The 26,772-nt window shown below is 44.8% G+C and overlaps 1 protein-coding gene and 1 non-coding gene across 5 annotated transcripts in view; one reads left to right on the top strand and one right to left on the bottom strand.

The window, feature by feature from the left end:
- Nucleotides 1-25,890, bottom strand: part of SEC24A (SEC24 homolog A, COPII coat complex component) — a 79,585-nt gene extending 53,695 nt beyond the window's left edge. For 2 of the 4 annotated variants that reach the window (XM_032157935.2, XM_032157938.2), the window contains exons 1-4: nt 25,486-25,890; nt 13,649-14,116; nt 5,970-6,143; nt 767-844 (exon numbers count right to left, since the gene is read on the bottom strand). In XM_032157935.2, the coding sequence (XP_032013826.1) occupies nt 767-844; nt 5,970-6,143; nt 13,649-14,116; nt 25,486-25,582 (817 nt within the window). In that variant the 5' untranslated portion in view covers nt 25,583-25,890. The remainder of the gene's footprint in view (nt 1-766; nt 845-5,969; nt 6,144-13,648; nt 14,117-25,485) is intronic. The other 2 variants (XM_058441220.1, XM_032157936.2) reach the window with 2 other exon arrangements.
- On the top strand, nt 13,153-13,212 carry LOC116472062 (U7 small nuclear RNA). Its single transcript, XR_004248973.1, has one exon. It is a non-coding gene; the product is annotated as a U7 small nuclear RNA (small nuclear RNA).
- Nucleotides 25,891-26,772: the final 882 nt, after the last annotated feature.

The following is a 26,772-nucleotide window of genomic DNA, read 5'->3' as shown; positions in this document are numbered from 1 at the left end:
AATAAAAAATGTTAAATAATAGAGCCAGATGTTGTGGCACACACCTATTATCCCAGCACTTTGGGAGGCAAAATGGGCAGATCGCTGGAGCCCGGGAATTCAAGACCAGCCTGGGTAACATGGTGAAACCCTGCCTCTACAAAAAATACAAAAATTAGCCAGGGCCTGGGCATGGTGGCTCATGCCTATAATCCCAGCATTTTGGGAAGCTGAGGCGGGCAGATCACTTGAGGTCAGGAGTTAGAGAACAGCCTGGCCAACATGGTGAAATCCTGTCTCTACTAAAAATACAAAAATTAGCAGGGTGTGGTGGCGGGTGCCTCTAATACCAGCTAACTGGGAGGCTTAAGTGGGAGAATCACTTGAACCCGGGAGGCAGAGGCTGCAGTGAACCAAGATCTTGCCACTCCAGCCTGAGCAACAGAGCGAGACTCAGTCTCAAAAAACAAAAACAAAAACAAAAAGCTGGGCATGGTGACACGTGGCTATAGCCCCAGCTACTCAGGAGGCTGAGGTGGGAGGACTGCTTGAGCCCAGGAGACTAAGGCTGCCATGAGCCATGATCGCACCACTGCACTCCAGCCTGAGTGACAGAGTGAGACCCTGTGTCCAAATAAATAAATAAATAAATAAGTTAATAGTATCTATGGCTACATGATTATGAAGTTTCCCTCTTAGTTTCCTATATATTTCTACAATTACCACATATTATTTTTATAATCAGAAAAAAGAGATTTAAAAAAAAAACACTTTCATAGCATCTCACCCAATAAGCCACCTCCTTCAATCTCATCGTAACTACTGTGGACCACCATAGATCCGTTATTGGTATTTGATGTAATACCTAAGAAGGAAGTTCATCAACAAGATTTTAATTAGAATGATTATTACAATCTTTTGTAATATGAACTAATATCCAAAATTTTAAATAATTTTCTAAACAACAAATAATTTAAAACCACAGCCTATTAAAAACATTGAAAATCCAAGTTTTTACATATACGATAGTTTCAAGTAATTTAGCTGCAACTTCAGGGAAAGGAAACATGAGTCTTTGGAAAGAGTCTTTTTTCACCTTACACTGTACCTAAGCCAAAGCCCCAAATAACAAGGCTTTTTCAAAACCTACTCCAGCAAAACAACTTCTAGCAAAAGATGGTTCTTTATGAAGTTTATAAAATTATATACCATCTGAAAGATTTCAGCAGTTGTGAGAGCTGCATTAAAAACCTCTAAGGAGGCCGGGCGCGGTGGCTCATGCTTGTAATCCCAGCACTTTGGGAGGCCAAGGCGGGCGGATCATGAGGTCAGAAACTGGACACCACGTGGGCGTAAAATCCTGTCTCCACTAAAAATACAAAAAAATTTGGCCGGGCGTAGTGGCGGGCGCCTGCAGTCCCAGCGACTCGGAGAGGCTGAGGCAGGAGAGATGGCGCGTGAACCCGGGAGGCGGAGCTTGCAGTGAGCCGAGATTGCGCCACTGCACTCCAGCCTGGGCGACAGAGCGAGACTCCGTCTCAAAAAAAAAAAAAACAAACCAACAAAAAAAAAACCACCTCTAAGGAGCAGTACACCATGAAACAAAAATCATCAAAATCAAAACCACCTAAAGAAAAAGAAGCCAGGTGCAGTGGCTCACCCCTGTAATCCCAGCACTTTGGGCGGCCAAGGCGGGCGGATCACGAGGTCAGGAGTTAGAGATCAGCCCGGCCAACATGGGGAAATCCCGTCTCTACTAAAAATACAAAAAAAATTAGCGGGGTGTGGTGGCGCGTGCCCGTAATCAGCTACTCGGGAGGCTAAGACGGGGAATTGCTTGAACCCGGGAGGCAGAGGTTGCTGTGAGCCAAGATTGTGCCACTGCACTCCAGCCTGGGCAACAGAGTGAAACTCCATCTCAAAAAAACAAACAAAAAAGAAAGTAAAATTATGAGAAACAAAGACCTTACTTTCTTTTCTTTTTTTTTTTAGATGGAGTCTCACTCTGTTGCCCAGGCTGGAGTGCAGTGGCGCAATTTCAGCTCACTGCAACCTCCACCTCCTGGGTTCAAGGGATTCTCCTGCCTCAGCCCTCCCAAGTAGCTAGGACTACATGCACCCGTCACCACACCTGGCTAATTTTTTGTATTTTAGTAGAGACAGGGATTCACCATGTTGGCCAGGATGGTCTCAAACTCCTGGCCTCGTGATCCATGTGCCTCAGCCTCCCAAACTGCTGGGATTACAGGCATGAGCCACCATGCCCAGCCCTTGTTTTCAAAATATCTAACAAAGAGAGTGGAATCCAAATTAATACGAAGATGATATAAATGAATAAGAACAACTGCTTTAAGTCCAGAGGACAATCACTAAAATAGAATTAAAATCTTAACATCTCTTCTCCCAAAATTATACAGGATTAAATACAAATGCCAGGGACATCTGTTTATGAGAACTAAATATTTATTTCTAGTTACCTCTACTAAGTATGAGCTCTAATTCAGGAATAGAAGAAACTTAATTCAGTGAATAGCATTAACCTCTAGCACCTAAGTACAAAACTGCTAACTTCAATAGCTGTATTAACACGAAGTAGATAAATTTAATGGTTTAAAGTCAGTAACTTCTTTCCAGTTCTCAAGACCAACATGACTTTAGCCAGAATTTGTAACAGAAAACCACAGTAAAACTTTTAGGAGAAACAAAAACATTGGGCATATTGTGAATTATTTTTAGTTGTTAAAAAATGTAGGCAAGGTGTGGACGCTTACACCTGTAATCCCAGCACTTTGGGAGGCCAAGGCAGGCAGATCACTTGAGCTCAGGAGTTCACACCAGCCTGGGCAACATGGGAAAATCCTGTCTCTACTGAAAATACAAAAATTAGTAGGTTGTGGTGGCACATGCCTATAATCTCAGCTACTCAGGAGACTGAGGCACAAGAATCGCTTGAACCTGGGAGGCGGAAGCTGCAGTGGGCCAAGATCCTTCCACTGCACTCCAGCCTGGAAAAAAGAACTCCAGCCTGGACAACAGAGTGAGACTTATGTCTCAAAAATAAATAAAATAAAATATTAGCCAGGTGTGGTGGTACACACCTGTAGTTGCAGACCAGGACGCTGCAGCTGTAGCCTCCTGCACCTCTGCATTCCAGCCTGTGTGACAGAGTAAACTCTATCTCTTAAAAATTTTTTTTTCTGGGGCCGGGCGCAGTGGCTCACGCCTGTAATCCTAGCACTTTGGGAGGCTGAGGCAGGCGAATCACAAGGTCAGGAGATTGAGACCATCCTGGCTAACACAGTGAAACCCCGTCTCTACTAAAAATACAAAAAAATTAGCCGGGCGTGGTGGCAGGCGCCTGTAGTCCCAGCTACTCGGGAGGCTGAAGCAGGAGAATGGCGTGAACCCGGAAGTGGAGGTTGCAGTGAGCCAAGATTGCGCCACTGCACTCCAGCCTGGGAGACAGAGTGACACTCTGTCTCAAAAAAAAAAAAATTTTTTTTTCTGCCGGGCGCAGTGGCTCACGCCTGTAATCCCAGCACTTTGGGAGGCTGAGGTGGGCGGATCACCTGAGGTCAGGAGTTCGAGACCAGCCTGACCAAAATGGAGAAACCCCGTCTCTACTAAAAATACAAAATTAGCTGGGTGGGGTGGCACATGCCTGTAATCCCAGCTACTTGGGAAGCTGAGGCAGGAGAATCGCTTGAACCCAGGAGGCAGAGGTTGCGGTTAGCCGAGATAGCGCCATTGCACTCCAGCCTGGGCAACAAGAGTGGAACTCCCTCTCAAAAAAAAAAAAAAATTTTTTTTCTTATTTAAATATTTAATGTAACTTGATTTTCAAAGTAATACTGTGGCAACCAATGAGAAAATGCCTCATCATTTTGATACTCTTTTTTTTTTTTTTTTTTAAATAAGCCTTTGTTTTTCTTTTTCACCCCGGCTTGAGTACTTTTGATCTCGGCTCACTGCAACCTCCACCTCTCGGGTTCAAGCAATTCTCCTGCCTCAGTCTCCCGAGTAGCTAGGATTACAGGCACACGCCACCACGCCTGGATAATTTTTGTATTTTTATTTTTTATTATTTTTATTTTTTTTGAGACAGAGTCTTGTTCTCTTGCCCAGGCTAGAGTGCAATGGGCAACACTGGAGTGCCTTACGGGTTCAAGCAATTCTCCTGTCTCAGCCTCCCGAGTAGCTGGGATTACAGGCAGCCAGCACCACTCCTGGCTAATTTGGTGTTTTTTTTTTGAGATGGAGTTTTGCTCTTGTCACCCAGGCTGCAGTGAAATCGTGCCATCTTGGCTCACTGCAACCTCCGCCTCCCAGGTTCAAGCAATTCTCCTGCCTCAGCCTCCTGAGTAGCTGGGATTACAGGTGCCCACCACTATGCCCAGTAATTTTTGTATTTTTAGTAGAGACAGGGTTTCGCCATGTTAGCCAGGCTGGTCTGGAACTCCTGACCTCAGGTGATCCGCCCACCTCGGCCTCCCAAAGTGCTGGGATTACAGGCGTGAGCCACCGCGCCTGGCCTTAATTTCTGTATTTTTAGTAGAGATGGGGTTTCACCACCTTGGCCAGGCTGGTCTCAAACTCCTGACCTAAGGTGATCTGCCCACCTCAGCCTCCCAAAGTGTCAGGATTGAAGGCATGAGCCACCACGCCTGGCCTTGTTACTCATTGCTAACATTATTCTTTTCCCTACTTATAATACTTAATGTAATGCTAGAAGAAAACACAAAAATGATAATATTGATTGTATTCAGTAGTAGAATATGGGCAATGTTTTTACCCCCTCATCTGTTTCCCTATTTCTACATCTTGCTGCAACGATTATATTACTGCTAAAATCAAAAGCAATTCTCCTGCCTCAGCCTCCCAAGTAGCTGGGATTACAGGCATGTGCCAGCATACCTGGCTAATTTTTGTATTTTTAGTAGAGACAGGATTTCACCATGTTGGCCAGGCTGGTCTCGAACTCCTGACCTCAAGTGATCCGCCTGCCTCAGCCTCCCAAAGTGCTGAGATTACAGGGGTAAGCCACCGCGCCTAGCCTAAAATCAAATTTCTTACTTTATAAAATACCTTATTTAAATGAACACTCTTATTTCCATTACATCCCAAGATGATGCTTTAAAATATATTACTTATATAAAACTGCATGTAGCTGACATTGATTCCAGGGAGGGGAAAATCAAATTTCAAAAGCTTGTATTTTTCCACTGCTTGTATAAATGACTTTTATTTAGTTTCATAAGTATATGCTAACATTTACGATAATAGTGGCAATCAAAAAACATCTTTTTTTTTTTTTTTTTTTTTTGAGACGGAGTCTGGCTCTGTCACCCAGGCTAGAGTGCAGTGGCGCAATCTCAGCTCACTGCAAGCTCCGCCTCCCAGGTTCACGCCATTCTCCTGCCTCAGCCTCCAGAGTAGCTGGGACTACAGTCGCCTGCCACCACACCCAGCTAATTTTTTTGTATTTTTAGTAGAGACAGGGTTTCACCATGTTAGCCAGGATGGTCTCGATCTCCTGACCTCGTGATCTGCCGGCCTCAGCCTCCCAAAGTGCTGGGATTACAGGCGTGAGCCACCGCACCCGGCTCAAAATACATCTTCAATGAAAAGGGTCAATATTTTAAAAGGAGATTCCTAACATTCTAACATCATGTCAAGAAAAGTCGTAATTCTCCTCTTGCATGCACCCCCAAAAGCCACCTGACTTTATAGCCATGATTTTTTAAAAATCTGCATAGCAACAAAAAAAGTGTCAAAATGCTAAGAGCTTTTTTCCCAATGGTAGTCACAGCCCAGCAGATGGCAATGGAATTCCTGAGGAACTTTAAATTGTAAATTCCTGTAGCCTATCCCTAACCAGAACTAGATTTTCTGGAAAAAATGTGATTTTAATGCACAGAATTCAGCTAATATTCATCTTTCTACCCTAAGTCAAAACTTGAGGATTTGACTTTGTTTCTTGGTTCACTTACCTTCTTGGTTGACAGCCGAATTAAATGAGGGCTGGGGTACATCTCTATATGATGATGTCTGGGGCATGAGGGCCCTTATTGGGGGTGGGCCTCCAGCTGGAGGGGGCCCATGAGGAACTCCTGGTTGAAAAGTTGTAGGCAGAGGTGGATTCGCTAAGGGAGGTACAGAAGAACCTATGGAAACATTGGTTTTTCACACGTCACTTAAGAACTCAAGACTATGGCCAAAATCAGCCTTTTATCAAAGCTGAGTAACTTCCAAACTTACATTTAAATTATAATAACCAAAGAGTTACCAGAAACATGTTAACTTCCCAAATTTACAATTTTTCAATCTACATGCATATTTTACAAATTTCTCTCTCTTCCTTCTCTCCCTCCCTCCCTTCCTTCCTTTTTTTTTTCTTTCTTTCTTTTCTCCTGCCTGCCTGCCTTCCTGCTTTCCAGCTTTCCTGTTTTCTTTCTTGTCGCCCAGGCTGGAGTGCGATAGCACTATCTCAGTTCACTGCAACCTCCACCTCCCGGGTTCAAGAGATTCCCCTACCTCAGCCTCCTGAGTAGCTGGGACTATAGGCATGCAAAACCACGCCCGGCGAATTTTTTGTATTTTTAGTAGAGCCAGGGTTTCACCATGTTAGCCAGGCTGGTCTCAAACTCCTGACCTCAGGTAATTCGCCCGTCTTGGCCTCCCAAAGTGCTGAGATTACAGGCGTGAGCCACTGTGCCCGGACCATATTTTACAAATTTCTAACTCTCCCCTACCAGGCCTCTTACCTGTCAATTATTAAAGCAGGGTAAATATAAAATTTGGATTAAATCACTTCTAGAGTAGATACATTGCCCTGTTTTTATTATTATTATTTTAAATTTTAATAAAATAGAGATGGGGGTCTCATTTTGTTGCCCAGGCTAATCTTGAATTCTGCAGCTCCAGTAATCCTCCTGTCTTGGCCTCCCAAAGTGCTGGGATTACAGGCGTGAGCCACTGTACCTGGTCAGCCCTGTTTATTAATTTTTCATTAACTGATCATTAGATTCAATAGGACATGTGTCATATTCTAGTACAAATTAACATGAATAAAATTTCAATGTTATTAATTTTGTACTATTGTGTTAATTTTGTTTACCAACATAGTCTGTTCCATTAACATCAACTAAGTTTAGAGTAAGCCTAAAAATAGAGGGCCGGGCCAGGCATAGTGGATCACCTGTGGTCAGGAGTTCAAGACAAGCCTGGCCAACATGGTGAAACCCCATCTCTACTAAAAATACAAAAAATTAGCCAGGTGTGGTGGTGGGCACCTGTAATCCCAGCTACTTGGGAAGCTGAGGCAGGAGAATCACTCGAACCTGGGAGGCAGAGGTTGCAATGAGCTGAGATCTCGTCACTGCACTCCAGTCTGGGCAACAGGAGCGAGACTGTGTCTCTAAATAAATAAATAAATAAATAAAAATAAATAAAAATAGGGGGCCAGGAGCAGTGGTTCATGCCTATAATCCCAGGACTTTGGGAGACCGAGAAGGAACACTTTTTTTTTTTTTTTCTGAGATGAAGTCTCACTCTTGTCCCCCAGGCTGGAGTACAATGGCACTATCTCGGCTCACTGCAACCTCCGCCTCCTGGGTTCAAGCGATTCTCCTGCCTCAGCCTCCGGGAGCAGCTGGGTCCACAAGTGCGTGCCACCACGCCCGGCTAATTTTTGTATTTTTAGTAGAGACAGGGTTTCACCATATTGGCCAGGCTGGAGGCTGATCTCAAACTCCTGACCTCGTAATCCACCTGCCTCGGCCTCCCAAAGTGCTGGAATTACAGGTGTGAGCCACCGCGCTCAGCTCAAAATTTTTCAAAATGTTTCACCAATACTGTTAAATACTCCAGCATCAAGTTGAAAAATTGCCTATTAGGCTGGGCGCCGTGGCTCACGCCTGTAATCCCAGCACTTTGGGAGGCCGAGACAGGCGGATGACAAGGTCAGGAGTTTGGGACCAGCCTGGCCTATATGATGAAACCCTGTTTTTACTAAAAATACAAAAAAATTAGCAGGGTGTGGTGGCGCATGCCTATAATCCCAGCTACTTGGGAGGCTGAGGCAGAAGAATTGCTTGAACCTGGGAGGTGGAGGTTGCAGTGAGCCGAGATTGCGCCACTGCACTCTAGCCTGGGCGACAGAGTAAGGCTCCGTCTCAGAAAAAAAAAAAAAGAAAAAAAGAAAAATTGCCTATTACTGAACCTTACAACCGCTAACAAGACTATCAGTGCCTTGTTGACAAAAGTGAAGACAAAGATTATTGCCATGTAACTCCCTTATCAAAGAAGTAGTCACACATATCTATGGCAGTATAGACAAGTCAAAGGAACAAAGGGGCAAGGTACATTGCCAACTCAGCATGAACAAGAATATAAGATACATCTGGCCACAAAGATGTAACAACCTACAACCTAATGTTTAACGAATAAAAGTAAACTTATAGAGATTTTCACAGCTTTTAGAAGACTATTTTTGGGCCGGGCACAGTGGCTCACGCTTGTAATCCCAGCACTTTGGGAGGCCGAGGCGGGCGGATCATGAGGTCAGGAGATCGACACCACGGTGAAACCCCATCTCTACTAAAAATACAAAAAATTAGCCGGGCGTGGTGGGGGGCACCTGTAGTCCCACCTACTTGGAGAGGCTGAGGCAGGAGAATGGCGTGAACCTGAGAGGCGGAGCTTGCAGTGAGCCGAGATCGCGCCACTACACTCCAGCCTGGGTGACAGAGCGAGACTCCGTCTCAAAAAACAAAAAAAAGAAGACTATTTTTGAACAGATAATCATATATTTCATAAAATGAACATTTTTTCAAGTTGAATAATTCTTATTTATGACACTGACAGCTAGAGTTTCAGAATCTGCTCTCTCAGCCCCTAAATGAGTATAATGATGCTTAAAGGTGACCTATTAAAAAAATTCAGGAAAATTTAATATATGAACTAAAAACTTAGTATAACCTAGATATTCACAGCTTTTATATCAGACTATCAAGTACCAACTCTCAGTTATGAGCTGGAAAAACAGGAAAAAAAATGAGGAATTTGAAGGTTCTTTGAAGGTTCAAACGAGAAAAAAGGTTACTTTTTAGGTTCATTTTATTAGTTTATATGTTTTCATTTCCCCTTCTTTCATAAGTTTCAGCACTTTTTTTTTTTTTTTTGAGATGGAGTCTTGCTCTGTCGCCCAGACTGGAGGCTGTGGTGCAATCTCAGCTCACTGCAACCTCCACTTCCCAGCTTCAAGCTCTTCTCCTGCCTCAGCCTCCTGAGTAGCTGGGATTACAGGCACGTGCCACCATACTTGGCTAATTTTTGTATTTTTAGTAGACGCAAGGTTTTCACCATGTAGGCCAGGCTGGTCTCGAACTCCTGCCCTCAGGTGATCCACCCGACTCAGCCTCCCAAAGTGCTGGGCTTACAGGCGTGAGTCACCATGCCCAGTCTCAGCACTTATTTATGTCTCTCTCACCAAATCTGTAGTGGAGACAAGGTACTCTGAGGGTTTCTATTATAGCTAAAGAAATTTCAGATTATTGATAATGTACCTTTTTAAGAGAAGCTACACCTACTCTTAGTATTTATTTATTTTTAAATAAAAATATTTTAAAAAATAGAGATGGGGTCTTGCTATTTTGCTCAGCCTAGTCTTGAACTCCTGGCCTCCTGGCCTCAAGTGGATCCTCCTGCCTCGGACTCCCAAAGTGCTAGGATTATAGGCGTGAGCTACCACGCCTGGCCCTTAAATAGTTTTTAAATAAATGTTTTCCCAAACTATTTTATTGTGGCTTTGGGCAAATTATTCAAGTCTTATACGTTAGATCTGTAAGAGGCTGTTATGAAGATTAAACAAGATAATGCAGGCCTGGCTAGGTGGCTCACACCTGTAATCCCAGAATTTTAGGAAATCCAGGCAGCAGGATGGCTTGAGGTCAGCAGTTACAGTGAGCTATGTTGCAGTTAAGTGAGCTATGATCGTGCTACCCTACTCTACCCTGGGCGACAGGGTAAGGCCCTGTCTGTACAAAAAAATAAAGAACAAAAGATTAGCCAGGCAGTGTGGCACGCCTACTCAGGGAGGTGAGGCAGGAGAATAGCTTGAGCCCAGGAGTTTGATGACACAGTGAGCTAGGATTGCGCCACTGCACTCCAGCTTGGGAAACAGGGAGACAGCCTATCTCTAAAAAATAAAAAGCAATACAGAAAAACAGATAATGATATAAAAGTTTGATAGAGCCTGGAAAATAATATGGATAACTTTTTTTTTAACACTTAAATTTTTTTTTAGACAAAGTCTCACTCTGTCACCTAGGCTGGAGTGCAGTGGCACAATCATAGCTCACTGCAGCCTCAACTGCCAGAGCTCAAGCAATTCTCCCACCTCAGCCCCCCGAGTAGCTGGGACTACATATTCATTCATTCAAGTGATTGATGTGTGCCACCATATTCATTCATTTCAAGTAATTGATGCTCACTCATGGTATCAAACGAATTAGAACAAAAGTAACATGAAGGATTTTAGCTCTAGTAATTGCAGGTCAGAAGATTTCCACAAAGAAACAAGTTTCTAGAAGCAGCTTTAATCTTTACAAGGCCAAAATGCATTCACCAGGGCCAATGTCTGATCAAAGGCTTGGAAAAATAAAGTTTCAGCTGTTAACAATTTACAAGCCTGATGGAGTATATGCCATACAAACATACATGAGTTTAAAAAGGTAACTATTGATATTACTATTTCACTTGGAAGCCTTCACTAGTTCATAAACTTGAGGCTGTCTGCTGAGAAGTATCAACCTGCAGATCCCAATACAGAATTTTATTTTTTATTTTATTTTATTTTTTTTTTGAGATGGAATCTCACTCTGTCCCCCAGGCTGGAGTGCAGTGGCGCGATCTTGGCTCACTGCAAGCTCTGCCTCCCGGGTTCACACCATTCTCCTGCCTCCGCCTCCAGAGTAGCTGGGATTACAGGTGCCCGCCACCACGCCTGGCTATTTTTTTGCCAATACAGAATTTTAAATGCTTTTCAGGGAAATACTGGCTCACACCTGTAATCACAGCACTTTGGGAGGCCAAGGCGGGCAGATCACGAGGTCAGGAGATCAAGACCATTCTGGCTAACAGGGTGAGACCCCATCTCTACTAAAAATACAAAAAATTAGCCAGGCGTGGTGGTGGGCGCCTGTAGTCCCAGCTACTCGGGAGGCTGAGGCACAAGAATGGCGTGAACCCGGGAGGCAGAGCTTGCAGTGAGCCAAGATCACGCCACTGCACTCCAGCCTGGGTGACAGAGCGAGACTCCATCTCAAAAAAATAAATAAATTCACCATAGGCCTCAAACCGCTCACAAATATCCCTTTGCAGATTCTACAAAAAGACTGTTTCCAAACTGCTCAATCAAAAGAAAGATTCAACTCTGTGAGATGAATGCACACATCACAAAGAAGCTTCTCAGAAAGCTTTTGTCTAGTTTTTATGTGATGTTTCCTTTTTCACCATAGGCCTCAAAGCGCTCCAAATATCCACTTGCAGATCCTACAAAAAGACTGTTTCCAAACTGCTCAATCAAAAGAAAGGTTCAACTCTGTGAGATGAAAGCAGATACTTCTCAGCAGACAGCCTCAAGTTTATGAACTAGTGAAGGCTTCCAAGTGAAATAGTAATATCAATAGTTACCTTTTTAAACTCATGTATGTTTATATGGCATATACTCCATCAGGCTTGTAAATTGTTAATGGCTAAAACTTTATTTTTCCAAGCCTTTGATCAGACATTGGCCCTGGTGAATGCATTTTGGCCTTGTAAAGATTAATAATAAATAAATAATAAATAAAATAAATAAATGTGGCCGGGTGTGGGGGTTCATGCCTGTAATCCTAGCACTTTGGGAGGCTGAGGTGGGCGGATTACCTGAGGTCAGGAGTTCAAGACCAGCCTGGCCAACATGGTGAAACCCCATCCCTACTAAAAATACAAAAAGTTAGCTGGGTGCAGTGGCACGTGCCTGTAATCCCATAATCCCAGCTACTCTGGAGGCTGAGGCAGGAGAATCACTTGAACCCAGGAGGCAGAGGTCGCAGTGAGCCGAGATCATGCCATTGCACTCCAGCATGGGCTACAGAGTGAGACTTCGTCTCAAAAAAAATAAAATAAAATAACACCTTGCTAATTTTAATAGCAAAAAAGGAAAAGTCCAACCAAACACTGAGGTTAAAAGATAAAAAGATCAAAGTCAGTCTAAGAATACATAATATGGCCGGGCGCGGTGGCTCACGCTTGTAATCCCAGCACTTTGGGAGGCCGAGGCGGGCGGATCACGAGGTCAGGAGATCGAGACCACGGTGAAACCCCGTCTCTACTAAAAATACAAAAAATTAGCCGGGCGTGGTGGCGGGCGCCTGTAGTCCCAGCTACTCGGAGAGGCTGAGGCAGGAGAATGGCGTGAACCCGGGAGGCGGAGCTTGCAGTAAGCCGAGATTGCGCCACTGCACTCCAGCCTGGGCGACAGAGCAAGACTCCGTCTCAAAAAAAAAAAAGAAAAAAAAAGAATACATAATATATAGCTTTGTCCTCAAGCTGATGTACAGATTTAACACAATTTCTATGAAAACCCCAGCTATCAGCCAGGTGCAATGGCTCATGCCTGTAATCCCAGCACTTTGGGAGGCCGAGGCAGGCAGATTACCTGAGGTCAAGGGTTCGAGACCAGCCTGGCCAACATGGTAAAACCCTGTCTCTACTAAAACAAATACAAAATTAGCTGGGTGTGGTGGCGGGCGCCTGTAATCCCAGCTACTTGGGAGGCTGAGGCAGGAGAATTGCTTGAACCAGGAGGTGGAGGTTGCAGTGAGCCATGATCACACTATTGCACTCCAGCCTGGGTGACAAGAGCAAAACTCTGTCTCAAAACAAACAAACAAAAAAACCCCACAAAACCCATCTACTAAAATTACAAAAATTAGCTGAGCATGGTGGTCACGCCTGTAGTCCCAGGGGAGGTTGAGGCAGGAGAATCACTTGAACCTGGGAGGCAGAGGTTGCAGTGAGCTGAGATTGTGCCACTGCTTTCCAGCCTGGGTGACAGAGCAAGACCTCATTTCAAAAAAAAAAAAAAAAAAAAAAAAAAAAGAATGAAAAAAAAAAAAAACTACTAATGAGTATTATAGCTTACTTAATTTGTCTAGCAGGCTTTCTGGTTTTTGCTGGAAAACCGAAAAACAAACAAAAAAAAACCAAAAAACTACTAATAATTTTAAAAGTCACATTTTCCATATGGTTTTCAGGTTTCAAGTATTATTTCAAATATCTAAATAAGCAAAAGTTTCACATTTCCACATTTTTTTTTTTTTGAGACGGAGTCTCGCTCTGTCACCCAGGCTGGAGTGCAGTGGCGCAATCTCGGCTCACTGCAAGCTCTGCCTCCCGGGTTCACGCCATTCTCCTGCCTCAGCCTCTCCGAGTAGCTGGGACTACAGGCGCCCGCCACCACGCCCGGCTAATTTTTTTGTATTTTTAGTAGAGACGGGGTTTCACTGTGGTCTCGATCTCCTGACCTCGTGATCCGCCCGCCTCGGCCTCCCAAAGTGCTGGGATTACAAGCGTGAGCCACCGCGCCCGGCCCACATTTTAAGCACTTCTATAAGAATACTACCTGACTTTATGAAGCTATTTGGAAGTGAAGGATATCCAGAAGAAACATATTGATGATTTGTGGTTAAACTTGTATTTCCAGATACAGTTGGTTGGGATGATGCACGAGGACAATGGTTTGTTTGTGAGGCTGTGGATGGATAGTTATATTGCCAATTCAAAGGTGGTGGCAGGTTGGCTCCAGGAAGAAAGCTACTAGAAGGCATTGGTGTAGTAGATGGGTTCTGAGAAGCAGGAAATGGCATTCGGGGAGCAGGACCACTATGAAGCGAAGGTGTCACTGGATTAGAGGCCACAGGTGGTCTATTAAGAGTCTGCCCAGATCCCTGAGAGCCACCATAGTTAGACTGTCCAGAGACTGGATTCAAAGTCTTTGCTGGTATTGGATGCGGGTAGGATCCTGGAAGCTGGAAATTGTATCCTTGGCTTGCTGACTCTTGTGAAGACAGTAATGCATTTTGGACAGGACCTTCCAATAAAAGGAGGAAAAATTAGTCTTACCAACAAATATAGCAATACTTTAAAAAATAAAGTAAAACATATATTCTTACAGTCAGCAATAAAAACATATAACCCAATTAAAAAATAAGCAAAGGACTTAAATAGACATTCAAATATACTTCCAAAGAAGATAGCTAATAAGCACATGCCAAAACATTCAACATCATCAGTCATTAGAGAAATACAAAAATCATTAGTCATAACAGAAATGCAAATCAAAACCACAATGAAGGCCAGCACAGTGGCTCACATCTGTAATCCCAGCACTTTGGGAGGCCAAGGCAGGTGGATAGCTTGAGCCCAGGAGTTCAAGACCAGCCTGGGCAACATGGCGAAACCCCATGCCTATAAAAAAAACAAAAAGTAGCCAGCCTTGATGGTATGCACCTGTAGTCCTAGCTACTTGGGGGGCTGAGGCAGGAGGATTACTTGAACCCAGTAGGTCAAGACTGCAGTGAGCCGAGGTCATACCACTGCACTCCAGCCTGGGTGACAAAAAAAAAAAAAAGATGGACTAAACAGTAGCAAGTAACAGAGGGAATACAGAGATGTCTCAATAAATGAAAACATTTGTAATAAATTAATGTATAAGCATATGTTGGGTCACCTGGATAAAAATAGGCCATCTCACGGCCCAATGTTGCCACAGGATGTCCTAGCCTAGTTTCATATTTGTATTACAATTTTATTTATTTACTTACTTATGGATTGATTGATTGATTGAGACAGCACTTTACTCTGTTGTCCAAGCTGGAGTACAGTGGCACAATCATGGCTCACTGTAGCTCTAACCTCCTGGGCTCAAGTGATCCTCTCATCTAAGCCTCCTGAGAGGCTGGGACTACAGGCATGCGCCACCATGCCCACCTAATTTTTTTTTTTTTTTTGTAGAGACAGAGACTCACTATGTTGCCCAGGCTGGTCTCAAATTCCTGAGTTCAAGTAATCCTCCTGCCTCAGCCTCTATAAGCACTAGGATTACAGGCGTGAGCAAACAGGTTGTATTTACAATCTTATCACAAGCTAATACGCTAAAGAGGTGCCTTCAAGCCAGGTGCAGCCAAGTGAAAGCCAAATACTATCAAAATGTACAAAATAAGCAAAAATTTGACAGGTCAATAAAGATGAAAAGATGCCGGGCACGGTGCCTCACACCTATCTATAATCCCAACACTTTGGGAGGCCAAGGCGGGCAGACAGCTTGAGCTTAGGAGTTTGAGACCAGCCTGGACATAATAGTAAGACCTCATCTCTATAAAAAATACAAGAATTAGTTGGGCATGGTGGCGCCTGCCTGTAAGTCCCAGCTACTTGGGGCTGAGGCAGGAGGATCACTGAGCACAGGAGGTTAAGGCTGCAGTTCACACCACTGCACTCCAGCCTCTGTGACAAAGTGAGACCCTGTCTCCTGTATCAAAAAAAGAAAAAAAAAAGAATATGAGGTCATAAGGCCAACTGGCAGGAAGACAGATACAAAAGAACTTGTTCTGTGGTAGTCACCATCATAGACCTATTGTGAGTAACTATTACATGAAAATTTTTTTTTCTGACCTCCCTCCCCACTATGTGAAAATCATATATGGATCAATTACAAGTAGTTCACAAAAAGTGTAGTAATAAATATATAATGACACCTTCACTAAATGGATAATTTTTTTAAATTCTGAATTCATTACTAAGTAGCCCATCAAAATAATGGGTCAGTGAGGCCGGGCGCAGTGGCTCACGCCTGTAATCCCAGCACTTTGGGAGGCCAAGGCGGGCGGATCACGAGGTCAGGAGATCGAGACCATCCTGGCTAACACGGTGAGACCATCCTGGCTAACACAGTGAAACCCCATCTCTACTAAAACTACAAAAAATTAGTGGAGCGTGGTGGCGGGCACCTGTAGTCCCAGCTACTCGTGAGGCTGAGGCAGGAGAATGGCGTGAACCCAGGAGGCAGAGCTTGCAGTGAGCCGAGAATGCGCCACTGCACTCCAGCCTGGGTGACAGAGCGAGACTTCATCTCAATAAATAAATAAATAAATAAATAAATAAATAAATAAATAAATAAATAAATAAATAAAAATGGGTCAGTGATTGTGAAGGGGTCCAGAATACGCTACTATGGCATAAAAATTATTTTAAGCACAAGGCATTTGAGTTCCTAAAATCTCTTATCTGCCTAAAACAGAGCCCTCCAAAAGAACTCAATTGTCATAATCTACTTCCCAGGGGCAACCAAGAAAGATGTCAATCTGACTCATGACCTGAGATGAGAAATTTCCACACCACACCTAAACAGATACCATCACAAAACTATCATATCTATTCTAAGAGCCCATTTATCCTTCCTATAAGTTGTCTGTTTTCCAGTAAATATCCTTTCCCCCACCCCACCCTTCCCCTATTAAAATCGTGTAGAGGTTGGGCATGGTGGCTCATGCCTGTAATCCCAGCATGCTGGGAGGCCAAAGCAGAACTACTTGAGCTCAGGAGTAGCAGACCAGCCTGGGCAACATAGTGAGACTCCATTTCTACAAGAAAAAATTAAAAATTAAAAAATTAGCCAAGAGTTGTGGCACATGCCTGTAGACCTAGCTTCTCAGGAGGCTGAGGCAAGAGGACTGCTTGAGCCCAGGAGTTTGACTTCAGTGAGCTATAATCAAGCATTCCACCCTGGGCTACAGAGTGAGAACGTGTCTCAAAAACAAAAAGGAAAAAGTGAGCATGATCATCACCCAAGTAATGTTCCAACATATTCAAAATTAAAACAATCAAATCAATTGTGGTTTCACACAAAATGTAGCATATTGTTTAATGTTTTAAAATTGAATTATATTGCTTTTGATTTTTTTTGAGACAGAGTCTCACTCTGTTGCCCAAGCTAAAGTGCAGTGGTGCGATCTCAGCTCACTGCAACCTCCGCCTCCTGGGTTCAGGAGATTCTCCTGCCTCATTCAGCCTCTCGAGTAGCTGGGATTACAGGTGTGCACCACCACGCCTGGCTAATTTTGTATTTTTAGTAGAGACGGGATTTCACCATGTTGGCCAGGCTGTTCTCGAACTTCTGACCTCAAGTGATCTGGCCACCTCAGCCTCCCAAAGTGATGGGATTATAGGTGTGAGCCACCACGCCCAGCCATTTGTTGAAATTTTTAATGTTTGGTTTTACAATAGTACAATAGCTATAAACCTATGAAATTTACACCTAGTTTTGTGTTTGCATATATATATTTAATAAAAATAATTTTTGCCAGGCATGTTGGCTTGATCTTGTAATCTGAGCACTTTGAAAAGCCAAGATGGGAGCACGGCTTGACCTCAGGAGTTCACGAACAACCTGGGTAATATAATGAGGCCTCGTCTCTACAAAAAAATAAATAATTAGCCAGTTATGGTGGCACGTGCCTATAGTCCCAGCTACTTGGGAGGCTGAGGCGGGAGGATCACTTGAACCCAAGAGATCAAGCCTGCAGTGGGCTGTGATCATGCCCCTGCACTCTAGCCTGGGCAACAGAGTGAGAACCTGTCTCAGAAGTAAAATAAATAAATAAATAATTTAACATTGGGATGGCAGAGAATTATTTAGTATCTATACATTACTCACATTTTTAAAAAACTGATTTGAGGAAACAGCACTCATGGGATTTTATGTGGAACTGAATATGGGTGATGAAGAGAGGAAAAAATCTAGGATGACTCCTAGGTTTTTGACCTGAGCAACCTGGTGGATGGCCATGTTTATTCATTTGAACAGAAAGAGAAAAGAATAGAAATGTAGGCCAGACATGATGGCTCATGCCTGTAATCCCAGCACTTTAGAAAGTCAAGGTGGGAGGATCACTTGAGGCCAGGAGTTTGAGACCAGCCTGGGCAATATAGCAAGTCCCTATCTCTACAAAATATATATTTTGGTTGTGTGTGTGTGTGTGTGTGTGTGTGTGTGTGTTTCAGAAATGAGGTCTCGCTCTGCCACCCAACCTGAAGTGTCACAGCTCACTGCAGCCTCGACCTCCCAAGCTCAAGCGATCCTCCCACCTCCCCTCTTGAGTAGCTGGGCCTACAGGTGTGCACCATTATGCCTGGCTAATTTTTTAATTTTTTTGTAGAGATGGGGTCTCCCTAAGTTGTCCAGGCTGGTCTCGAACTCCTGGGCTCAAGGGATCTTCTTGACTCGGCCTCCCAAAGTACTAAGATTACAAGCATGAGCCACTCCACCTACTTGATCAAGGATCACTTGAGCCCAGGAGTTCAAGGCTGCAGAGAGCTATCATTGCATCATTGCATTCCAGCCAGGGCGACAAAATGAGAGCTGTCTTTAAAATAAAAAAAAAGTCAGGTGCAGTGGCTCATGCCTGTAATCCCAACACTTTGGGAGGCCAAGGTGGGTGGATCACCTGAAGTCAGAAGTTCGAGACCAGCCTGACCAACATGGTGAAACCCTGTCTCTATTAAAAATTCAAAAATTAGCGGGGCATGGTGGCACACGCCTATAGTCCCAGCTACTCAGAGGCTGAGGCAGGAGAACTGCTTGAACCTGGGAGGCGGAGGTTGCAATGCGCGGATATCATGCCACTGCACTCCAGCCTGGTTGACAGAGCAAGACTCTGTCTCAAAAAAACAAAGGTGGGGAATGGCAAAGGGAAGAGAGACTGAAGAGTTATTTTAAACACACTAATTTTCAGGTGCCACCAAGAAATCCAAGTGGATATGTCCAGTATAAAGATATTTATCTGCACTGGGCGCAGTGGCTCAGGCCTGTAATCCCAGCACTTTGGGAGATCAAGGCGGGCAACACCTTCCTAAGACGGTGAAACCCCACGAGGTCAGGAGAGCAACACCATCCTAAGATGGTGAAACCCTATCTCTTCTAAAAATACAAAAAATTTGCCGGGTGGGTGTGGTGGCACATGCCGGTGGTCCCAGCTACTCCGGAGGCTGAGAAAGGAGAATCGCTTGAACCCAGGAGGTGAAGGTTGCAGTGAGCCAAGATCGTGCCACCTCACTCCCGCCTGGGCAACAGAGCAAGACTCCGTCTTAAAAAAAAAAAAAAAGATATTTATCTGCAGCCAAAGCAATAGGTTTCAGCTTAAGATATAATTATGGGAGTCATTGATCTATGCCTAAGATTTAAAACCATTGGAATTAAAGATACCCCGGGAGCATATAAGAGTAAGAAAAACAGGTCACCTTGAAGAACAACAATATTTAAGGAGGAGAGAGAAAAAAACAATCAGAAACGGAAGAAATATTGAGAATACTGCTGTTGAGAAATAGCAACCAAAACAAAGAAAGAAAACCATAACTACCCTTCTGGTGATATCCTAGAAACCAACGAAAGCAACTGTTGTAAAAACAAAATAACAGCCAAAGGTATCAAATGCAGCTCGGAAAATGAGGACTGAAAAATATTTTCTATTTAATAACCAGGAAGCCATTTGTGGCTTTATTTATTTATTTATTTATTTAGAGATGAATTCTTGCTCTGTCACCCAGGCTGCAGTGCAATGTCGTGATCTCGGCTCACTGCAACCTCCACCTCCTGGATTCAAGTAATTCTCCTGCTGAGAATCACTCAGGCTGAGGCCTCCTGAGTAGCTGGGATTACAGGCGCATGCCACCACGCCCAGCTAATTTTTGTATTTTTAGTAGAGACAGGGTTTCACCATGTTGGCCAGGCTGGTCTTGAACTCCGGACCTTGTGATCCACATGCTTTGGCCTCCCAAAGTGCTCGGATTACAGGCATGAGCCACCATGCCCAGCCTTGTGGCCTTATTAAAGACAATTTTGGGATGTGTGGGTAAAGAAGCTAAATTAGAAAGTTAGAGGCAAGAATGAATGCAGATGAGTGCTTCCCACCCAACCAGCAGCTTCAGAATCAGCGGAACCTGCTACAATAATGGTATGAATTGAGATCCCAGGTCCCACCTTTGTAAAATCCTATTTCATAGGATTCAAAAGGATCCCAGAATCTGCATTAGTAAAAAATCTCATGTGGCCAGGTGCGGTGGCTCACACCTGTAATCTCAGCACTTTGGCTCAGGCGGGCAGATCACCTGAGGTCAGGATTTTGAGACCAGCCTGGCCAAAAAGCTTTAAGTTTCTTTAGGAAAACCTGGGCCAGGCGCAGTGGTCCACACCTGTAATCCCAGCACTTTGGGAGGCCAAGGCGGGAGGATCACGAGGTCAGGAGTTTGAGACCAGCCTGGCCAAATGGTGAAACCCATCTCTACTAAAGATACAAAAAATTAGACAAGCATGGTGACGCACACCTGTTATCCCAGCTACTTCAGGGGCTGAGGCAGGAGGATTGCTTGAACCTTGGAGGTTAAGGCTGCAGTGAGCCAAGACTGCACCACTGTACTCTAGCCTGGGGGACAAAGTGAGACCATTTCTGAAAAAACAAAACAAAACAAAACTGCAGTTTCTAACTGCCTTTGCAAGTTGATTCAGTCAATAAAGGCACTAATTAATGGTGGGAGTCATTATTTGCCTTTAGCATTATTACATGATAATCAGATTAAGATCTATTAGTTTAAGAGGTCTTGTAGTCTCGCTATCAATTTTTGCAAAGGAAATATGTATACACAAAGACAGAAAAACCTGTCAGCTGGGCGCAGTGGCTCACACCTGTAATCCCAGCACTTTGGGAGGCCAAGGCAGGTGGATCACGAGGTCAGGAAATTGAGACCACCCTGTCCAACATGGTGAAACCCCGTCTCTACTAAATATACAAAAATTAGCTGAGCATGGTGGTGGACGACTGTAGTCCCAGCTACTCGGGAGACTGAGGCAGGAGAATCGCTTGAACCCGAGAGGCAGAGGTTGCAGTGAGCCAAGATCTGCACCATTGCACTCCAGCCTGGGTGACAGAGTGAGACTCCATCTCAAAAAAAAAAAAAAAAAAAAATTTTTTTTGAAAAAGGCTACTGTTAGGTCTTTTGTTTTTTATTAATTAATTTATTTTTGTGACAGGTTCTCACTCTGTTGCCCAGGCTAGAGGCTAGTGGCATGATCACGGCTCATTGCATCCTTAACCTCCTGGATGCAGGTGATCCTCCTACCTCAGCCTCCTGAGTAGCTGGGACCACAGGCTGGCACCACTACGCTGGACTAATTTTTCTTACTTTTTTATAGATATAGGGTCTTCCTATGTTGCCTAGCCTGGTCTGAACTCCTAGGCTCAAGCAGCCCTCCTGCCTTGCCCTCCCAAAGTGCTGGGATTACAGGTGTGAGCCACTGCACCCGGCCTATTTATTTATTTTTGAGACAAGATATTGCTGTGTCACCCAGGTTGCTGTGCAGTTGTGCAATTGTAGCTCACTGCAGTCTTGACCTCCTGGGGTCAAGTGATCTTCCTGTCTCAGCCTCCCCGGTAGCTGGGACTACTGGGCCCGCAGCATGCCTATTTTTAAAAAAATCTTTGTAGAGACAGGGTCTCACTATGTTGCCCAGGCTGGTCTTGAATTCTTGGGCTAAAACAATCCTAGCACCTCGGCCTCCCAAGGTGCTGAGATTACAGGTGTGAGCCACCACACCTGGTGAGGTCTTTTGACTATAATATAAAAAATATCTGGGCTAGATGTTGTGGCTCATGCCTGTAATCCTAGCTCTTTGGGAGGCCAAGGCAGGAGGATTACTTGAGTCCAGGAGTTCAAGACCATCCTGGGCAACAGAGTGCAGCTCTGTTTTCTAAAAAAAAATTTTTAATTAGCCAGGTTTCAGGGCATGTGCCTGTAGTCCTAGCTTCACAGGAGGCTGAGGTGTGAGGATCACTTCAGCTGAGAGGTTCGAGGCTGCAGTGAGCCATGATCAAGTCACTACACTTCAACCTGGGTGACAGAGCAAGACCTAGGCTCTTTAAAAAACAAACAAACAAACGAAACTGGAACGGGTATGGTGGCTCACACCTGTAATCCCAGCACTTTGGGAGGCTGAGGCGGGCAGATCATGAGGTCAGAAGATAGAGGCCATCCTGGCCAACATGGTGAAACCTCATCTCTACTAAAAATACAAAAATTAGGCCAAGCACGGTGGCTCACATCTGTAATCCCAGCACTTTAGGAGGCCAAGGCGGGCGGATCACGAGGTCAGGAGATTGAGACCATCCTGGCTAACAGGGTGAAACCCTGTCTCCACTAAAAAAAAAATACAAAAAATTAGCTGGGCATGGTGGCGGGCGCCTATAGTCCCAGCTACTCGGGAAGCTGAGGCAGGATAATAATGGCATGAACCCGGGAGGCAGAGCTTGCAGTGAGCCAAGATCGCGCCACTGCACTCCAGCATGGGCGAGACTCTGTCTCGAAAAAACAAAAACAAAAACAAAAACAAAACAAAACAAACAAAATACAAAAATTAGCCAGGCATGGTGGCATGTGCTACAGGTGCCTGTAATCCCAGCTATTCCGGAGGCTGAGGCAGGAGAATCGCTTGAACCTGGGAGGCAGAGGTTGCGGTGAGCTGAGATCGCATCACTGCACTCCAGCCTGGCGACACAGCAAGACTCCGTCTCAAAAACAAAAAACACCAAACTGGCCAGGCACAGTGGCTCACACCTGTAATCCCAGCACTTTAGTAGGCCGAGGTGGGCAGATCACCTGAGCTCGGGAGTTCGAGACCAGCCTGGACAACATGGCAAAACCCCATCTCTACTAAATATACAAAAATTAGCTGGACATAGTGGCGCATGCCTGTAGTCCCAGTTGCTCAGGAGGCTGAGGCAGGAGAATTACTTGAACCCAGGAGGCGGAGGTTGCAGTGAGCCAAGATTGCGCCACTGCACTCCAGCCTGGGCAATAGAGCAAGACTATCTCAAAAACAAAAAACAAAAGCAAACTGAAGATCTAATTTTACTGTAATATGTAATTTAAGCAAACTTCATTAAATACTTAAGACTTTTCGGCCGGGTGCAGTGGCTCACGCCTGTAATCCCAGCACTTTGGGAGGCCAAGGCGGGTGGATCACCTGAGGTCAGGAGTTTGAGACCAGCCTGACCAATGTGATGAAACCCCATCTCTACCAAAAATACAAAAACTAGCCGGTTGTGGTGGCACATGCCTGTAATCCCAGCTACTCGGGAGGCTGAGGCACGAGAATCACTTGAACCTGGGAGGTGGAGGTTGCAGTGAGCCGAGATCGAGCCATTGTACTCCAGCCTGGGTGACAGAGTGAAACTCTGACTCAAAAAATAATAATAATAAAATATATACATTTTATATGTATTATATATATTATATACTTATATAAAAAATGGGGCCTGGTGGTATGCACCTGTAGTTCTAGTTACTGGGGAGGCTAAGGTGTGAGGATTGCTTGAGCCCAGGAGTGACAGTGAGTTGTGATCCTGCCACTGCACTCTAGCTTGAGGGACAGTGTAAGCAAGACCCTGTCTCAAAAAAAAAAAAAAAAGGCAAAAAACAAACAACTTGTAGAGGCCAGGCACAGTGGCTCATGCCTGTAATCCCAGCACTTTGGGAGACCAAGGTGGGTGGATCACTGGAGGTCAGGAGTTTGACATCAGCCTGACCAGCATGGTGAAACCCTGTTTCTACTAAAAATATAAAAGTTAGCTGGGTGTGGTGACACGTTCCTGTAATCCCAGCTACTAGGGAGGCTGAGGCAGGAGAATCGCTTGAACCTGGGAGGCGGAGGTTGCAGTGAGCCGAGATAGCGCCACTGCACTCCAGCCTGGGAGACAAAAGCAAAACTCCGTCTCCAAAAACAAACAAACAAACAAACAAACAAACAAACAAAAAACGCTGTAGAAATGGAACTTACAAAAAGACTATGAAAATTATATTTTAAAAAAGAGGTCTGGGTACCGTGGCTCAGGCCTGTAATTACAGCACTTTGGAAGGCTAAGGAGGCAGGAGAATCGCTTGAACCCAGGAAGCAGAGGTTGCAGTGAGCTGAGATCACACCACTGCACTCCAGCCTGGGCGACAGAACAAGGCTCCATCTCAAAAAAAAAAAAAAAAAGAAGATGTGGAACAAATGTCTGTTGGACTGTATCAAATCAACATAGTGACAATATCTCTAATACGGCATACCACAGTGGTCAAATCCCTTTAACATTTCAATATTATGACAACTACACTCATATATAAACGTTGAAGCACATTTGGGGATTTGTCATTTAAAGTTAATGTAAAACTGAAATTTATAGATTATAAGAAAAATCCATAGCCATGTAACATATTTTTTCTCATCCTCAGTGTAAATATTATTAAATATTCTAGAATAAAATGTAGTGTACATAATCTGTTACCATAATTTTGAGAAAGAATGGTTAACTCAGTACCCTTTCAGTGGCTTTCCTCCACTTATTCTTTCTTCTGCCCATATAGTTGCCTACTCACAGACATTTTTAAAAGTCTTTTAGAGCCATCTTTGTAAAGAAAACAGCGGTCTTCTCTAAAAACAATGTAAATTGGCGATTTTAGTCACTGTCTGTTTTCTCCAACTTCACAGAAATCTTAGACTCTAATGGCAACTTAAGTTCTTTAGCATTATTCTACTAGTCTTATTTCTGTAAACCAAAGATTTGTAAGTAAATTGGTAAGTAGGCAATCTGTCGGCAGAAAGTCTTTGTCTATTGTAACAACTGAAATAATCTTAGCAAATCACAATGTAGGACGATTTAAGGAATCCTGGAAGAGGTATAAAATTATAAGACATTCTAACACCAAATGACAAACTATAATGTACATGTAGACTCTTGTTAGAGATTCAGAGGGTTGTGTCCAACCACTTTCCAAATGCTGTACAGACATCTAGAAGTCAAGCAGGAGATCCTCCCTTCTATTTGGTTTTTCCACAGCTGAAAGATTGAACAGCTGTTGTAGGTACAATTCTGGGAAGGTTCTGGGAGAGATGAATAGGCCCTAAAGGGGTGTCCCAAAAGCATGCATTCATCTCCAGAAACTCAGACTGAGTACGACCCCCACCCCACTTCAGGGCCTGCGGAACCCAGATGAATCAGACCCCAAATCCTGCTCTCTAGGAGACTGGGGTGAGGTGGCATGGAAGGCGAAGGCACACAAACACTATGATCCTTATATTCGAGTTTTGAGGCATTTTCTCACCCGTGTTTCACCCAGGGCGTTGCATACAGCGGGTGCTTATTTACTGTTTTGGTGACCGACTAAATAAATAAATGTGAAAGACTGAGACGAGCCTGGGGCTACAGGTGCACAATTGCCGTGGTCCCCTGGCCCAGCCTCCCACCACCATCCGCGCCAGAACCCGGTAAGGAGGTCACCCTCTCTATCTATGTCGCCTCAAGCAGCAGTGGCAAGCAAAGGTCAGTCAGCCCTGGCCAGGCTGCGCCCTCCCCCCCGGACAGCACTCACCGTTGGTGTAGGGAGACCCCGAGGCCAAGGCGGCTCCGTTCTGGGCCTGGAGGTTGGCTGGGGCGCCGCCGGAGGCCGGTATTCCCGGCTGGGACATGACGACGGCGGTTATCTGGGTTGGAAGGGGCTGGTCGGAGTCGACAACAGCGCACAAGAAGAGAGCTGAAAGACCACTGCTGAAAGCGGAGGGAGGAGGCTAACGACTTAAGACTGAAGACTGGGAGAAGAGAGGGGGGCACATTAAGCCCGAGGCATGGCGCCGCACTCTCCCCAGGCCACCGGCGGCCACGGCCTAGCCTGGGAGCTGAGGCTTGGGAGTCGGGCCGGCGGGGCCGCGAACGCCCGGCTGTAAGGCGGCAGCCAAATCTTGAGAGAAGGAGGGAGGCCCTGGCCGGAAGTGCCTGTCAGCCGCCGGCCGCGCAGCCGCAATCAAGACACGTGGCACTTCCGGCTCCGGGCTCTCAGCCGCCGCCGCGCCGGCGAACTCTTCTCTGCCAGCCGGGTTGCCTCGAGGCCACCTGACAGCTCCTGGTGCCCCGACCCCGACGACCGTGCCCGGCCTCGCCGCCACGTCACCGACTCTCACGGCCGGCCGGAAGTGCCGTGTGTCACCGCTACGGAAATTCCCGCAGTTGTGAACGTGACCTCGCTCGCAGAGCCGGGATCGTGGGGCAGTCTGGGATTCAGTAGCCGCTTTCGTCGGGTGGGACTGACAGTTCCTCTCCTCGGGTTTTGTGAAGATTACCTGAGACCATAGAAGTCATCGTCCTCTGTTGAGACCCTACCACCACTGGTAGCTGGGACGGTTAATGTTCATCGCAGTATTTCATTAACATTTCGTCTTCATGTTTTAGATGTAAATTGTAAGGGGTTTTAAAAAGAGGTGGTTAAATATGTGTACATGTTAATAGTGTGATCAAGCCAAGAAGGAGGCCTTTGTCTTTTTGACTGGAGGACTCAGAGGAATTTTAATTTTGAAACTCGCTGATTCACAGCATACTCACACTCAAGTTCATTAGCACATTTAAATGGCAGTTTTGTTTCCTCTTCTAAGAGTTTACAGTAAGGTAAAGAACTCAAACTTCCTTTCAGAGCAAGTAGACTTTTTTTTTTTTTTTGCAAGTAGACTTTTTTGACTTTTGAAGCCAAAGGGAGGTCGAAACTGCGGTGATTAGACAACATTAGTTAATTAATGACTGAGTAATCGTCTTAGCTGCCTTATTCTATTTAGGTTTTTCCTGCTGTGTGCTGATGATAAAGTCCTTCTTTACAGATTTGTATTGTTGA

This window comes from Hylobates moloch, unplaced genomic scaffold (genome assembly GCF_009828535.3).
Source record: "Hylobates moloch isolate HMO894 unplaced genomic scaffold, HMol_V3 SCAFFOLD_6, whole genome shotgun sequence".
NCBI classification, from domain to species: domain Eukaryota; kingdom Metazoa; phylum Chordata; class Mammalia; order Primates; family Hylobatidae; genus Hylobates; species Hylobates moloch.
The sequence above is the reverse complement of the archived record's forward strand: the minus strand, read 5'-3'. Positions and strand labels throughout refer to the sequence as shown.